Genomic DNA, 16,767 nt, shown 5'->3' with positions numbered 1-16,767 from the left:
TTTCTAGTGCTCTTTGGAAGTGATGCATCTGGCCTCTGTTTTTCTCATTGCATTGAACCTGGATTTATATTTGCAGAGATGCCCTTGATTCCTTGCTGTTGGTTTGCTACTGCTGCAGAAGGATGTTGATGACCCACGTCGATCTGATTGAGAAGCTCCTGAACTATAACAATCTCTCTCTCATATGTGTCCGCTTGTCGTTTCACTCTTGTGCATACTTTTAAATGGATAGATATCTTACTAATGACATCACTTTGATCGTGAAGAGAACCTCTTATGAAAGAACTGTGTTATGTATATATATGAACTTCTGCCATGCCATTGCTATTATGGTTGATTCAGCCATTGCTATTGTGGTTGATGCGCAATGATGTGCTACTCTCTGAATGATGCTAATTATTCAAACTAACCCGGTTTTCTTTAAATGGCAGCTCTAGAGAAATACGAAGGCAGTTGATGTTTTCTGCACTTTGCAAGTGATGTTGGTCTTAGTTGGGACGATAAAATTGTGATAAATCAGGTGTAGAAAGGCTGTGACCTGTGGTAACTTGCCATCGAGTATGCATTGGGCATCATATTTGCAGTGTTAAGATCAATTTATTTATGTTAATTTGAAGGGGGTAATTTAGATGTTTGATAAATGGTTAGAGGGAAATAATTTTAAAAAAGCACATAAATAAGCTAAAATATCATAAATCCCTTATTACGAAAAATACGCATGCCTTGACCCTAAATTACGAAAGGTCAGCGAATTGAATCCCTAATTACGAAAGGTCAACGAATTTAAACCCTTATTCCGAAATTTCTCAATACAAAAGGGTGTTTAACCAAATCAATTCGTATCCTTTTTCTACATATTAAAGCAGGACACAAAAATATATTCTTTGCTTTGGTGTATAACTAAGGTATAGTATTTATTTTAAGTATATTGTCTGGAATGTTAATGCTCTTTATTCTTTACTTTGATGTATATCTAAGTTTACTTTGTCTAGAATGTTTATGTTTATTATTCAATCATGAACTGTTACACCTTCCACAAATCCACATCTCACACTATTTTTTTTCTTTATTTCTGAATACTATATGCATATTTTGCTCTGCTTCCGTGGATAGAGGTATGCTCGAGAGAACTCAAACTATAGCCTTTTTCAGTTTCATTGTTTAATTAATGCATACTCGTATTTCTCTCAACAATTTATATTAATATTTTGCGCGAATATTTTCAGTTATTTTGTGAGCGGTTCTTGCATTGTACCGTAGAGATTCTGTCATGGAGAAGAAGATTGTCGACTGTGTCGACCACGAACATCCTTTGATTCTCACCGAAAATGTGAGTAAAGACGGGACTCCAAGTTGCTATGGGTGTGGTATTCCCGTAATTGATTTGGAGCTCGCTTATGCTTGCACAGTTAAAAATTGTTCGAATAGGATTATCCTCCACAAGAAATGTGGAGAATTGCCTAGTCAAATTTTGCACCCTAAACACCCCGAGCATCCCCTCTCCCTATTTGATAACCACCCGGTATTGAGTCAGGATTGTGATATTTGTATGTGCGATATTGGTAAGGAGCTTGCCTATCGATGTTCAAGTTGTGATTTCGACATTGACTTAAGATGCGCAAGAATACATGTTGATGAAAGATTAGAGGGGAAAGTACAAGTAGAACACCCGAGTCACCCTGATCACCCTTTGACACTAATTAGAAAGGCCTCATTTTCATTTTATTGTAATGGTTGTGGCGTTAAAGACGTGGACATGGCTTATTTATGCTCATCATGTGAATTTATGGTACACAAAACTTGTGTGTCGTTGCCCCTCATTCTCCCCATAAATCCCCGATACCACCACCACCATCTTTCTCTTGCCTTTAGTTTTCCCAGGGAACATTACAGATATATACACGATTGTGACGTCTGTCATAAAATATTAGACAGATCCTGTTGGGTCTATTTTTGTGGTGATTGCAGATTCTTTGCGCATATCAGGTGCGTTGCCTCCACGACTGCTAAGACAGCAGAGCACGACTCAAATTTGTAAGATCGCTCATCACATTTCCGTCTCACTTATTTAACTGGTTTGTTGATTTACTAGCTAGTCTTTAGATATAATCATACAGCAATATTTATTTGCATATAATTGTACGTTTAGTGCAGTGTTCTCACGTTCTTGAGATAAAAAAGTATCACCGTATATATATAAAATCTTGTATTGATGATTATTTCAGAGAAGGCGATGGTAATGATGGTTTGAATGTGATTGAATTCCCACTACATGCGCATGACATATCAAAGGAGTTAATCACACCTTTTGTGATGAGAGAAAAAGGTCTTAACAACATCCCGGATGTAACAGACATGCCAGCAGAAGTGCATATGCCACAAACCACCGCAAGTTTTTCGTTTCTATTCAACTATCACAGCCATCCTTTGCGTTTGGTTTCAGAATTGTCCAAGAAAGACGATGAAGTTGATCACTACAAAATGATGGATGAGAGAGATGAAGACGATGAATATGATGAGTTGAAGGTATGTGACGTGTGTGTAACACCCATACTTTCTTCTCCATATTACGAGTGTGCTCCTTGCAAATATTTTGTACACTCCATTTGCTCCATGTTTCCGAAAACTTTATCATCATCATCTTCTTCTTCTTCGTCTGACCTGTATGGTAAGTGCCCAAAAACACATTATAAAAACCATAAACTCACCCTCTACCCAAGCTCAGGATTTATAGATATGGATCCAGAGCTTTGTAGGTGTGTCTCTTGTGGTTATATCACAAACGGGATGGTGTACGAGTGTGAAGGGTGCAAGATGAAGATAGATGTCAAGTGCGCTTCTCCACCGGCAACTATCAGACACGCATCTCACCCGTGTCATGGACCGCTGGTCTTGACTAGAATACCACCAACAGAAGAAGCTGCCAAGCTGAAAAGTTGCCATGGCTGCAAATATTTGTTGAAAAACCGCATTGCATATTGCTGTAGTGGCAACGATTGTGAATTTGCGTTGGACTTGAGATGTGCTATGCTGCCGGCGAGCATAACAATGCGTGAGTGGGATAGGCACCATTCGTTAATGTTGTCATTTGATGCCTCTCTCGACCATCCCTCCGGCTTTATTTGTGATTTTTGTGAAATGGAATTGCATCCAAAGTGGTGGATGTATCACTGTCGCCAATGCGACCTTTCTTTCGGCCTTTCTTGCCTCAGGGCTGCTTCTGGTAAATATAGAAACATCAAATTTGGGCGCCGATTTGTGTTGGACGGTATTCACCCGAATCACCCTCTCACATTCAATCACATCACTATCAAGAGAAGATGCAACCTTTGTGATGAGAATGTGTATGACTACTGTGGGTTAGAATGTGCATCATGTTACTATGTTGTGTGCTTAGTTTGTGCTAGGAAAGAGTTATCTAAAATGATGTAATATTCTCAATTCTTCATATCATTCACACATCTTTTAGACTTCATTTGTGAATTTTGTGAGGAGGGAATATTTTTGTACACACATTATAACTGATTTTGATTTCCATTTCTGAAAAAACACAGAAATATTTATTTATTACTACTACAATAGCAAGAAACTTTTACAGTACTAAATCCTAGAGTTGCACTCACGCAGAAGTTGGTCAGCCTGAAAGTCGATGTAATTGTCGTATACAACACAAGCGTCGCGTGCAGCTGCTTCGTCTGCGAATTTTAAGATGCACTTATCGTAATCAAGAGACTTATAAACCTTGCAGCAAGCATTGGATACGTTCCTCTCCTTCAAGTAGCAAAAATAATTTAAAACCGAATTGAAGCAATTTGGAATTGTCTTTAACTTTTGATAGCATGGATCACTATATGGTTGCGCCGACATTGCCATCGTTGCTCCTCCGATTACTAGGAAACTGATCACCATCATCCTCTTCGATATCGATATACACATCACGCTCTTATTTTTCTACGTAAAAATATTTTGAAAGATGGGGTTGTGAGTCTTGTTAATTATAGTACAAAGACTCTAGAGGGTGTTACTATTCAATTTAATGATATCAATTGAAACATATGTGAGAATTTAATTAATTAATTTATGTCGACTTTGTTCAAAACGTTTCCGACCTTCTTTAAAGAATAACTAAAATTGTTTTACTAATTAACAATGTGCTGTACATAACGTTTCATACTCCACAACTTCATCAATAGTTTTTTGCATCTTCTTTTCATAACACAATTTTAAACAATATATTATGTATGAATTACCTATTTGCAATTTATAACAACCCATATGCAATAAGGAAACTAAAATTATTAATTTATAGATAACTAGCTACTACATATTACTTCAATTACAATTCTCTATATAATTAGAAGAAGTAACCAATGTAACTGAATCAGCTCTATCGAAATACCAATTACCAAAGGCCTCCAATATATTCTGCAAATATTTATGAAATATAAATAAATCAACATTCTTCTAAACATTAATTAAAAAAATATGAATTTTCAATAATTAAATTAATTTGTAGTATTAGAAAAACTCACCGAATTTCCCAATTTGAGTGTGGAATTGGGTGACCAGTCGCATTGTGTCTTGCGTATGGCAATGACGTGATTTTAAAATAAAGTGAATTTATTTCACAGATTTAGGTCTGATAGACCGGTAACCTATTCATACTGATAAATTCATTTGGGGGAAATATCCAAAACCTAATTGCATGCACTCCCCTCGACTTTTATGTATTTGCAACTTTACCCAAATCTTTTTCAAATTTCTTTTATGTATTATAATTAAAATTTCTTTTAGGAAATGTGGGCCATTAAACTAAAAATGGGATGTGTGCCTTCTTATAGAGTCAAGGAATAATCATACTTACCTAATTAATTTGATTAGTTTAGATAATAAAATCAAGATGTGTACGTATATTCAATAGCATGATTAATCCGATATTTCCCTAACTATACGTGGTATAATAGCAAAAAAGGGGTGTTGGGTTATCATGGTTATAATTGAAAATTATGAGTTCAAAAAAATTAAGCTAGCTAGTTGTTTCTTTGCTGCTAATTTAGATGCGCCTATGGTTCAGAAATCATCGGTTCCGGTTCTATCGAATGTTGATTCGTCACCGGCCCGTCAATTATTTTGAACCAAAATAGCTGGAGTCACTATTTTATCATAGCTTAAGATAGTTTGTACACATATTATAACTGATTTTGATTTCCATAATTTATGTAAAACACACAAATATTTATTTATTACAATGCAAGAAACTTTTATAGTAAGAAATATTTTTTCATAAATATATGATTATTGGTAACGGACAGAGGGAGTATCGTATGTACTAAACCCTAGAGTTGCACACACGCACAAGTACTTCAGCCTGCTGGCCAATGTAATTGTCGTATATAAAGCAAGCGCCTCGTGAAGTAGCTTCGTCTGCGAATCTTTGGACGCAACCCGAATCAAGAGACGCAAAAATCTTGCAGCAATCATCGGATACATGCCTATCAAGCAAGTAGCAAAAAGCATCTAAAACCGAATGGAAGCATTTAGGAATTGTTCTTAACTGTTGATAGCATGGATCACTATATGGTTCCGACGACAGTGCGATTGTTGCTACACAAATCACTAGCAAACTAATGAGCACCATCCTATTCGATATGCACATGATCATGGTTTAATTTATACGAACTATGTAAAAATTTTGTTGTTTTCCTATTTGAAAGATTGGTTTGGGGTGACAATTAAGTTCTTTTTATACAATAGATGAGTATAGAGGCTGTTACAATTCAATTTAATGATATCAATTCAAACATATACTTTATGTCACCAATTCAAAACGTTTCATACACCACAACTTCAATATATTCATTAATATTTTTTTGTATCTTCTTTTCATAACACCATTTTAAACAATATACTTAAAATGGGCAAAGCAAGTCCTCGCACAACTAAAACTACTAGTTTATAGTAGTAGATAATTAGCTATTACATAGCACTTCTTTAAGTACAAATCTCTAAAAATTTGGAAGAAGTAACCAATGTGACTGAATCTCTATCAAAATACCAATTAGCAAAGGCCTCCAATATGGTCTGCAAATATAAATAAATTAATATCTTCTAAATATAAATAAAAAATGATTTGTTTAAGAATTGACATTGTTTTGTAAGTACAAGAAAAAGCTCACCAAATTTCCCAATTTGACAGTGGAATTGGGTGACCAATAGCGCTCATCATATGCTACTGAATGAATGTAGCATGCGTCTATAAACATGCCTCCGGAAGGATTTTTGAGGATTCGTCTAACGCCTTTGAAAAATGCATCCCCAAAATCTGTTTCCAAAACTCTTTTACTTAATTAATCTCAATTAATGCTAATATTAACATTAATAAAAGCAAGTCAAGTTGGATGTTATATATACCAGTTATCAATTGTTTATCAGAAGACGTACAAAAGCTCAAATTGTTCGAACACATTTCCCATCTTTCCCAATCAGGAGACGAATCAGGAACCAAACGGTTTTTAACCTTAAAAAAATTTAAAAAATACCATTTGTAAAACTAATCAGAACTCTATTCGTAATTTGTAGTTTAATGAATAATTGCAAAATGTGTGTCAAATATAACAAAGTAGCGTACCTGGAAATAATCAAATGCACTATTCAATATAAATAGTGGAGTTCGAACATCTCCGACTATATTTTCTGGAAAGAGACACTACAAAGTGATTTTGTAAAATATTAGTTAATAACAAGTTTTCATTTTGTTTTTCAATTAATACTAATTATATGATGTCACTTACCAAATTCGGATCCATTCTTTTTGTGCATGTGGCCGGCAAAAATCTGGATATTTTCTGTAATACAAGATTATGAATTAATGTTGATTTCAATAAAGAAAAACATCACAAGTTATTAAATACACATGTAAAAAGTGACATAATATACATACATGGAGCGTGATGGTCGAGGCAAAAAATTGCTCTCTATAGTCCGCGTAAGGGACATTCTCACTACAAAAAAATAAACACAAGAAAAGTTATAAAATGGAAAAAATAAAATAACTAGTGTATAAATTGGAATTCTTACGCTCGGATGAAAAATCCAGCGTCCGATAGGCATTTCACCCTGCAGGCAATGGGGAGACGTGCTCGAAAGCCGTCACAATGAAGGATGGTTGCTAGGGCCCCGGCGGATCTGCCGGAAAGAATTACCTACACATAAATATATATGTAAAATACACTATTACTTAATTATCAAATGATATTGCACTATTTTAAAATCATTTAAAGGAATTAATTAATCTACTGTACATTTTTTCCAACAACCATTCCTTTGACCAAAAGGTCTTCCACGACAGCATCAAATATCTTGGACCCTCTGAACTGGACCTTGTGCTCCTAAATACAACATGAATTAATTTATATACATATTTTTTTAAAAAAATAAAGTAACCAATTTCAATTATTTAGGAACTAACTTACTGGGCCATTAACCTCACTGTCTCCGAGAAAAGACGACTGGTCACAGTAGACCACGTAAATTCTGTTCCAGTTGTAGAAATCTGAAAAATAATACTCTATTAATATAAATATTGTTTATTTGTATACTAATTAATTAATTAATAAGGTATAGGGGTAATTAATTAAAAATTTATTACCCGGGTTTATGTGTTTGTCTGGGCTAAGAATCCCTGTGAAATTTTCGAATCGGCTGAATCGGCTACTCCCTCTAGTTTCATTGAAGTAGCTTTGGCATGTAGCAATGTCTGCACACCATCCTCCTCCCTATTTAGAAGAAATTAATGAGAGGTGATAAAAATATGAATAATATATAAAATAAATTAGGTTTCAAATGATAATTTATACCATGAGATAGACGAGCCAATTTCTGGCTCCGTCTCCTGATCCGGCCGAGTGATGGTAGCCACCCGGTGACCCATCCAAACAAACTGAAACGAATAGTTATATTATGAATAATGAAAATTATTGGGAGAAAATAAAATATGATGATATATATAAGCCACCTGCTCTCCTTGCTGTTGCGAAGGCAACTTTGGTGAACGGAACGAGCTCGGAGCTGCTCACGCGCTGAGCAGCTACGGCTAGTAAGCAGGCAATGATCATACAATGCATCTTGAACATCTTGTGAAAGAGAGAGGGAAATTACTGTGATCGAGATATGTGTTGGTGGTGGTGTTATGCAGCTACAAAACCCCTCTCTTATAGAATTAAATTTAGTGACAAACCCACACCTAACAAAATTTCTACTATATAAAAGAAAAGCAAAATGAAATATGACGCCATGCATGTTATGGACTTGTTCATTGGCTCAACTTCTATTAAAGATGGCCGATTATAGTACATAACTTTGATAGTATTATTATCAATTATCCCATAATTTCGGATTCGGGAGTAGTTATATGGAGTATATGTGGTGTGGCATATAAAAAATACTATATGCACAAATGTTTGTTTAATGCACCGAGTCAGTTACATCTTTGATTTTTAGTCAGACACATAGCACGACGAATTTTTTTTAAAGTTGTGGGATTGACCAAAATTCGACCAAACTTAGTTTAACGACAATTTACCCCATCTAGTATTACTAAAATTCAAGAGTATATAGGTATTTCCTAAAATTTAATGTTTATAGTATAAATCATTTGATTATATAACATTTTAATGTTGATTCAAGTATGTATGAATAAATAGAGTAAGTTTTAGAGTCATAGTATAACGTTTACCTAAAGTATGAAAATTGTCGTATATTTATGTCTGAGCGGTCCCGATGTAATAAACGTGACGTGCTAATATATTAAAGTGAAATTATTTCATGGATTTAGGTCTGAGCTATTCATTCTTCGTACAATCACTTCGGGAAATTGAAAACACCCAACGCCTAATTGCATTCGCCCTCTCGAATTTATTTATTTGCAACTTTACCCTCTGTTCACTTTTCTTTATTACTTATATTTAATTGACATTTGAAATATTTGTTGACATATAGATTTATTCATCGAAATTAACTTTTATCTATTATATTGTAGACATTATTCTATTTAATAATGTGAGTTCCATATTTTGTTAATCATGCTTTAATCACTTTCTGTCTCTATTTTTTTAAATTTATGAAGTTTGTACCAAAACACATTTTCATCCTACATACTATGATTATTTTCATGGATGGGGAGTATAATAAATTAAAGATGTCCTTGATTTATTTGTGACCGGTCGATTTTGCGTATGTATGTGATACGAGTAAGGACGACGATAGGACACGAGGAGCCGGCAGAGGAGACTAGAGAGGGAACGGAGAACCCAAGGACGCGAGCAGCAACTGACTTGCAGCCAATGGTCGACGAGCCGGTTGCATTACGGACTCGCCGGCCAAAATATTTACAAGATTATACTTAATTATAGCTTATACTTGTAATTGTTTACTTATTTTTTAACTTTTATTTATTACTTAGTTAAGTTTTCCTTTTAATTGAGTCGGGCTTTAATAATGCCCAGTCCAGCTTTTCATTAGCGATTCTTTCCCGGATAAATTAGGAAGGTCGAATCGTTTAGGATAGGTTATAAATAATTCGTTTGTTACTTTTCAAAACAGAAGAAATCTAATAAATGAATTTATTACTTTTCTCCTTCTCGCACGACTAGGGTTTTCACGAGAAATAACGCCTCACGATCAGAACTCTCTTATCTCATCTTAATTTTTTGTTGTGTGGCATTCTTTCATTAATTGATTTATACAAATACAAAGCTAGCCAAAATGTGCAAGGAGTGTTGATGCATGATTGATTTGGCTATAAGAGGTTGTTGAGGGGCAAAAATGTTAGTATTTCACTATCATCCAAATTTTATTTTATTTTCTTATTTTTCTATTTTCCTTTTCGATTTTTTAGTGTTTCAACCTTTATAAGTAACGGGGAAACTGTTTTTACGCAAGAGTGTTTTTTTTTTACTATAATTCTCACTTGCTTCGATCATTCTTGAAAGGCATTAGCATCTCATATACTAATAGTAGTATTAATTATACAATAAAAATTCCAAATTAATTGTAAGTGGGGAGGGTATGTTAAACCTTAAAATAAAACAAACAATTGTAACATTCATACAATGAGTACAAAATGCCACATTTATTCATACATACATTGAAACGAAATAGGAAAACTCAAGAACCAAATTACACTAATTTGGCTCTGAACCTCCTAGAACAAAATATAGAAACAAACACACACAAATATACACACATATGCATATCAACATATGTATGTATCCCATGATTCCATTTGTGAACTCTTAGCCGACCGTGGGAGTTACAACGACGAAGCCACGCGGACCGACAAATACCCTCACACGGGTGCAAAGGAATGGCCCGACAACGGGTTGGGTAATTGGCACAATGATGGCAGTCACCAATGAGTTCTCTTCCTCAATCACGCCCACGGCCTTAAAGCCCAGAGTCCCCACCAGCTCCGGCCACGAACTCTTTCCTATACATACATATATACATACATACGTAGCCGTGAAATGAGTTTTTTTTATTGGACAAAGGGCTCGAATTACAACAAGTGGTCAGTACAAAGTTCAACCAAGTCAAAAGGAACAAAATGTACAATAAAATTTAAATTGAATATGAGAAAGCAACATGCACTTAGTGTTATTGCATATAATTCAATATATATTTACCTTGACAAATACTCATTGCAATTGATTGAAGATGATATAGAAATATTGATTTGTGTGGTTTCTAGTGTTATCATAAAAGGGGTATTTATAGCGTAAATGCAATGCCATTGTGCATGCAAAACGTGCATTGTCTTATTTCTCTAGCCTCTCAATAGTTATCTTCATTTTGTGGTCTTTACATTTTTGTGTTCTAACTTCTAATTAAACTGATTTTAAATATCTAGATTTTTTTATGTTATCCAAAACGCTTAAGCCAGAAATATGTCAAGCTAGAAGTACAAAAACAACTTAGAATATAAAACAATAGCAAAAACAATAAAATAGAAGCAAACGAGCCGATGTCCTCCTCCACCACCAAAGAGTATCGATATCTCAATGGCTTCAAAAAAAAGAGTCCTAAAAATATGTTAAAACAAATAGTGGTGTTGTCTACTCATACATAAAACACGAACCATATATTTATTGGACGTTGTCTATCTAAACATAAAAGGTGTCTAACAACTATAGATTAAAAAAAAAGCATAAAATCAGAAACCAAGAAAAAAAAAACACAAATTTAACGTTGGATTTAAAACATGTTGGATTATCAAATAGAGTATATATTTCTACTCAATTATTAAATTATTTTCGTACACAGAAAAACCTATATCAAGTTGTGGGTCTCATGCATTTGTTTTTTTTATTTTTTAGGGATCAGCAATTATACATGCAAAACGTTTTTCTTTTGTCAAGATAGAATTGGTGTAGGACCACATCAAGATAAGGGTAGTACTAGTAACATAATGGAGTAGTATTTCTTTATTTATTCGACCTCTCTAAATTTGCATCATATTACAAATTTGTAAATTTATTTGATGACACACTATTTTTCATAGTTGCAAGTTGCAAGTTGCAAGTTGCAACCCCTTTTTTAGGGCAAATTTGTAATTTTTCTATTCCATTCAAAATAAAATACACTTGTACTTATGTAGGTTCACATAAATAGTGGTCCTGTTTTATTAAAAATAAAATAAACATGTTTTTATGTAGATTCACATAAATAGTGGTACATTTCATTAAAAATAAAATAAAAAAGATGGTGGTCCTAGCCTCCTTGGCCCACATGCTTATATTAGTGATCAATTGGTATTAATATAGTAAAATAATACATTTGTATAAAAACAAGCAAATTACCTTTTTTCTATTAAAAACAACAACATTTTAACAATAGGTCCGATTTGCAATATTGACACATTTGACAAATACGTCGGGTTCAATTTGTTGAAAAAATAATTTTGGGGAATATTAGAAAAGCTAAAACTTTGTGTAGGTAGATTAAAAAAAGTGTACAAGATCGATTTTATGTGATTTTATCTCATTGTTTAGCACAATTATCTAAAAATAACCGTCTAAGTAATTATCATCTAATACACCATCATTTATTTTTTGAAATAAAATGTCCTACAAAAGATCCGGCATCATTTTTTAAATGTGTTTGTTTGCAATGCGTTCGACGTTTTTTCGAAGTGAAAAAATGGTCCCATCGCATAGTATTTTGATGTGTCTGGATTCGTTCACGTGTTGTTCTATTTGGAGAAATGTCATTACATGTTTTATTCCTTATCAAACACAGGAACTGTTCATTTTACGTTTTCTGCCGGAGTTATGTTCGACGAAATGTCAAACGGAATCTACCCTTTACAAATTACAACAAATTATTCCTTACATTCCAATCGGTTCAGTTTAATGAACATTTCATCTTTTCCGAAGTTTCTGGCTGATCAAAATAATCGGATCGGTTTTCGAAGGAATCGATTGTCAATTTTTTGTTATGGGTTTTGGTTTTCACTCTTCGTGCTCACCATATGTTCGACGAAAAGCATAAATCAATTGCTTTTCTTTCGACCACAAAAAATTGGTAATATTTTCATCTTCAAGTCAAGATTTTGATAAGTTTTTTGTTGGAAGGATTTCGCTTTTTTTTTCTTCAGAAACAAATGATTTATTTTCCAAACTCCATTGAACTGGTGTGAGAATTGGGCCGAATAATAGACCGCTCCAAATCCTCATTGGGTTAAATAATGTATCGGCCCAATTCGTATTGGGCCCTGCAATGACCATTAATTACTACAATTGGGCCGAACAATGGCGATTAATTATATAAAAATTGGATAGCTAATTACCTTATTTACATAAATTAAGAGATTGATACTGTTTAATGATTAAGTATGTTCATGCAAGCACTTATTCATATAACTATTTCATTACTTCACGTATCGTTGTTTATACCAATTTGTCAAATACTACTAATAAGCTAGAAACAAAAAGAATATCATTTTTACTCAAAAATGATTGTATTATTTTATTGATCGCAGCAAACACAAACCTATCTTTCGTTTTTTATGATTGTATAATTTTTTCCAAAGTTTTTTATATATATATATATATATATGATTGTATTATTTTTATGATCGCTGCAAAAATATACCTATCTTTCATTTTTTGAGAATAATTGCATAATTCCTATCTTTTTCTTAGAAATAATTGTATTCTTATCTAGAAAGACTATTTATTCATGAATCATGTGTGAGTGTGACCAATTAAAGTAGTTCGGAGTAGCAAGGAATTGCAAATCGTTTGAAATATTCAGATATTAGGTAGATATTCATTGCATATTGAAAACAAAATGTATCATGGTGGGGCCCAAAGCTTCTTCACTTTTACTCACAAAATATCCAACTTCTTTTCAACATCAGAAAATAAATTGACCAAATAGTTTATTCCACATTTCCACAATTTGTGGTTCTTATCTATTTTTCCACAATATGTTGCACTTATTTTATTGACCTTTCTCCCTTTTTGGTCTTCTTTGAATGATTTTTCTTTCTTTTCTTGACAAAAAAGTTAGCATTAAAAATTTTTATCTTGAAATGTCAAATTCATATGGAGTATTCAACTACAACTCACACAACTACTCTTACTAAAAGTTATTTTTATCTTGAAATGTCAGCAAATAACTGAATAACATATGCCTCACATTTCTATTATTTTTGTAAAAATCAAACAATATACATACAAGTGTCTTTTTTCTCTATTAATAATAATATATTCAACTGTTTTTTTCTTTACTTAAACCCACAAAACAATAGTAAAATCTCTAATAACCCAACAAATTTGACATCTTTACCGAAAATGAGAAAACTCTAGACAGAAATTCTCTTAAATTAAATACTTGTAATCTAGACAATAGACATAATATGATTAAATGCTTGAAAACAACATGACTAAACATCACTACCGTGAATGGCCGAAACAACTATTTGGCTATAGCCTTACCCCACGAAACAAACAATTTGTCTAACATCTCTGGATTTTAGCATACAAATTTTCTTAGATTTTTGCAAGAATATGTGGTCTTGCTTGACTTATACTAAAAAATACTACTACATCATACCTAGGGAATATATAATATTTTCTCTTTCTTTATTAGTACCTTTCCCCAGCAATTTTCATTTTATAATTCCACCTAAATACTTCAAATTTATTAATTAATTACATCAACAGTCCACTAACCATATTAAAAAATTACGATTTTGATCAAAATATACATACATTATCAAATACTCCGTAGATAATTAAATATACACAGATCAAATACTCCGTAGGTAATTAAATATACACAGATCAAATAGTTCACTAAACTTTATAACTGAAATTATGTTTTAATTGATGCAAAAAAATGGAGAAACCCATAAATTAGGCAGGTGATTGACATATCAAAGGGAAAATTAGTAATAAAAAAAAGTTGAATAAAATAAAAACAAAAAGTTGACATAGACTATACATTTCAAAGTCGTCAGTTTTCACTATAAAATCCCAAAAGAGCTTACCGATTCTGTCCAAACTCATAACTAATCACTGCGGCAGCTGCTGCTTGTCTGTCCGAGAATCAAAATGGATAACCTTATGGGGCTTCTGAGGATTAAAGTGAAGAGAGGCATAAATCTTGCTATTCGCGATGTCTGCAGCAGTGATCCCTACGTTGTCGTCAATATGGCCAAGCAGGTCTCTTTGCTCTGTTTTTGTGAATTTGGTTGCGTTTCTAATCGTGGGCTCGCCGCAAATTTTTATCCTTTTCACTTTTTTTTCACTTTTTTTTTTGTTAATCAAGAAGGTTTTTGGGTGTTTTTCAAGGGTTTATCATTATGAAACAAGAAATGAATGAGTTGACTTTTTTTGCTGCTGAAATTGCTTTTTGGTTTAAGCTGTTGGCCAATTTCATGTTTTTTTTTTGTTTTTTTAGCATTTTTTTTTCTTTTAACTTCTGCTGAAATTGACCATAGATGGTTTAGGATTTTTGTTTCTGTGTGAATTGAAGATTGAGCTGCCTAGTTTTTTTTTTGTTCTGAGCTTTGGCTGAAGTTGAATAATTTTTTTTCTTTTTTTGAAGTTGAGAATAAATTAGGATTTTTTTTTCATGTTAATAGTTGTTATCATGAGCTGTTTGTGTAAATTTGATATTAAGATGGCTACATTTAATGCTATGGTTGTTGATTTCAACTGGTTGAAGGCGTTGTGTATTGTTTGTGAAGAATATTTGAACAGCTTCTGTGATCAGTTGCCATTACTCTTTTGGGCTTGCAGAGTTTGTATGCATCTCTCTCTCGTGTTTCCCTTCGCTAATTCTCGTTGCGTTGTGTGCGATAGTGGAACATGAGATGTAACTTCGTAGCAATAAGGGTATTTATGCTTAAATGCTTGTATTCAAGTATTGCTTGTATAGATTGTTGTTGCTTTCGGCTTTAGCTATGGCATCGAATCTTGTTCTGATAGATGGCTTGCTGCAGAAGTTGAAGACTCGTGTCGTGAAAAAGGATGTCAACCCTGAATGGAATGAGGATTTGACACTTTCCATTGCGGATTCTAATCTTCCTATCCATTTGGTGAGTTCACTTTGATTGGCCTTGATCATTTTCATTTTGTTTTTGAACAAGATCGTCTCTGTCGTTTCACGTTTGATGGGAAGCAAATAGGACTAGTAGTCGTATATCTCCCTTGTTCCGAACTTGGTGAAATGGAAGTTGTACTTCATTCGGCATGTTGTTCCATGTGCACTTGTCCTATTTATCTTTTCCCTCATCTTGCCTTCCGAGTTTTGGTGGAATAGCCGGATCTTCTTCGGCTATAAAACAATTTGACAGCTTTACATAATCAAACTCGGGTTAATCCTTTCAAACTCTTTGATCCCTTGGAATTATGCTTCGTTTCTTGATATCGATAGCTTGTCTCGGTTGAAGGAAGCAATCTTAATTCAAATGATGGAATTGTCAAGAATTATTCGCCCTCTTTTATTGTTTGTGTTTATATGATCCTTTTCTTCTTGGCAAAAGTGGAATTCTTTCACATTTGTTGATGAATTAATGTATTCACAATTTGACTATTTTCCTCTGTGTTATTCGCCAGACTGTCTACGACCACGACACGTTCAGCCTGGACGACAGGATGGGGGACGCAGAGTTTGACATAAAACCGTTCATAGAAGCCGTGAAAATGAGACTCGAGGGGCTTCCAGACGGCACCATCATCACGAAGGTGCCTGCCTCGAGGACAAACTGCCTGTCAGAGGAGAGCTGCGTCGTGTTGAAAGACGGGAAGGTGGTGCAGGATCTGTGCCTCCGGCTGAGAAACGTCGAGTGCGGCGAAGTGGAGATTCAGCTGCAGTGGATCAATGTCCCTGGCTCCAGAGGTTTGAATATGGCTTACTAAACAGGGCTTCTTTATGTGCAATAAATATTGATAAGTTTGTGAGGTTTGTATATTATATTTAGTGAGAAAATTATTGAGAGGCATATATGATCTTAATTAGCATTGCTGCTAAATTTGTAAGCTAAAAAGCCTATGATCTTTAATGTACTAAAAATTTAAAATTCTTGTATTGTTCAATAGTAAGTTTGGTGTGTTCATTTTCAGTGAGGTGTTTAGTTCACATTTTTTTTCCATCAAGTATGGTTTTTAGAACACTTTTGACCCACGGATTTGAGGGTTCAACAATTAATCGATATTTCACGATCAAGGGTTTTATACTATTTGTAGTAGCGGATATCAT

The 16,767-nt window shown here is 33.8% G+C and overlaps 3 protein-coding genes across 4 annotated transcripts; 2 read left to right on the top strand and 1 right to left on the bottom strand.

The window, feature by feature from the left end:
• Positions 1–229: 229 nt before the first annotated feature.
• Positions 230–3,461, top strand: LOC121770815. Its single transcript, XM_042167590.1, has 3 exons — positions 230–1,115; positions 1,227–2,034; positions 2,226–3,461. Exons 2-3 carry the CDS (start codon positions 1,271–1,273, stop codon positions 3,430–3,432), a joined length of 1,971 nt encoding a protein of 656 aa, XP_042023524.1. The 5' UTR covers positions 230–1,115; positions 1,227–1,270; the 3' UTR covers positions 3,433–3,461.
• A 2,374-nt stretch (positions 3,462–5,835) lies between these two features.
• LOC121770537 (pectin acetylesterase 7-like) lies at positions 5,836–8,207 on the bottom strand. Of its 2 annotated transcripts, none has more exons than XM_042167261.1 (12): positions 8,015–8,207; positions 7,857–7,939; positions 7,649–7,775; positions 7,473–7,552; positions 7,317–7,388; positions 7,078–7,202; positions 6,941–7,001; positions 6,792–6,845; positions 6,629–6,706; positions 6,412–6,517; positions 6,177–6,322; positions 5,836–6,081 (listed from the first exon to the last, which is right to left on the bottom strand). In XM_042167261.1, exons 1-12 carry the CDS (start codon positions 8,130–8,132, stop codon positions 5,992–5,994), a joined length of 1,140 nt encoding a protein of 379 aa, XP_042023195.1. In that variant the 5' UTR covers positions 8,133–8,207; the 3' UTR covers positions 5,836–5,991. The 2 variants fall into 2 exon arrangements, with proteins under 2 accessions (XP_042023195.1, XP_042023194.1); XM_042167260.1 differs by having other exon boundaries at positions 7,302–7,388; positions 8,015–8,202.
• Positions 8,208–14,553: 6,346 nt separating this feature from the next.
• On the top strand, positions 14,554–16,630 carry LOC121770844 (protein C2-DOMAIN ABA-RELATED 4-like). The gene is made up of 3 exons (XM_042167622.1): positions 14,554–14,726; positions 15,509–15,604; positions 16,125–16,630. The coding sequence occupies exons 1-3, from the start codon at positions 14,616–14,618 to the stop codon at positions 16,425–16,427; spliced, it is 510 nt and encodes a 169-aa protein (XP_042023556.1). The 5' UTR covers positions 14,554–14,615; the 3' UTR covers positions 16,428–16,630.
• Positions 16,631–16,767: the final 137 nt, after the last annotated feature.

The sequence above is a fragment of the Salvia splendens genome, chromosome 16 (genome assembly GCF_004379255.2).
Source record: "Salvia splendens isolate huo1 chromosome 16, SspV2, whole genome shotgun sequence".
Taxonomy (NCBI): Eukaryota; Viridiplantae; Streptophyta; class Magnoliopsida; order Lamiales; family Lamiaceae; genus Salvia; species Salvia splendens.
This window is presented reverse-complemented; position numbering and strand designations above follow the sequence as displayed.

Bases quoted from the DNA above. Each gene is read 5' to 3' on its own strand.
- LOC121770815 (XM_042167590.1), top strand. From the start codon at position 1,271: ATGGAGAAGAAGATTGTCGACTGTGTCGACCACGAACATCCTTTGATT. The intron at 2,035-2,225 runs GTAAGATCGCTC...TGATTATTTCAG, and splicing joins GCAGAGCACGACTCAAATTT to AGAAGGCGATGGTAATGATG.
- LOC121770537 (XM_042167260.1), bottom strand. From the start codon at position 8,132: ATGTTCAAGATGCATTGTATGATCATTGCCTGCTTACTAGCCGTAGCT. The intron at 7,776-7,856 runs GTATAAATTATC...TCTTCTAAATAG, and splicing joins ATTGGCTCGTCTATCTCATG to GGAGGAGGATGGTGTGCAGA. The intron at 7,553-7,648 runs GTAATAAATTTT...ATTATTTTTCAG, and splicing joins AGACAAACACATAAACCCGG to ATTTCTACAACTGGAACAGA.
- LOC121770844 (XM_042167622.1), top strand. From the start codon at position 14,616: ATGGATAACCTTATGGGGCTTCTGAGGATTAAAGTGAAGAGAGGCATA. The intron at 14,727-15,508 runs GTCTCTTTGCTC...GGCTTGCTGCAG, and splicing joins TCGTCAATATGGCCAAGCAG to AAGTTGAAGACTCGTGTCGT. The intron at 15,605-16,124 runs GTGAGTTCACTT...GTTATTCGCCAG, and splicing joins CTAATCTTCCTATCCATTTG to ACTGTCTACGACCACGACAC.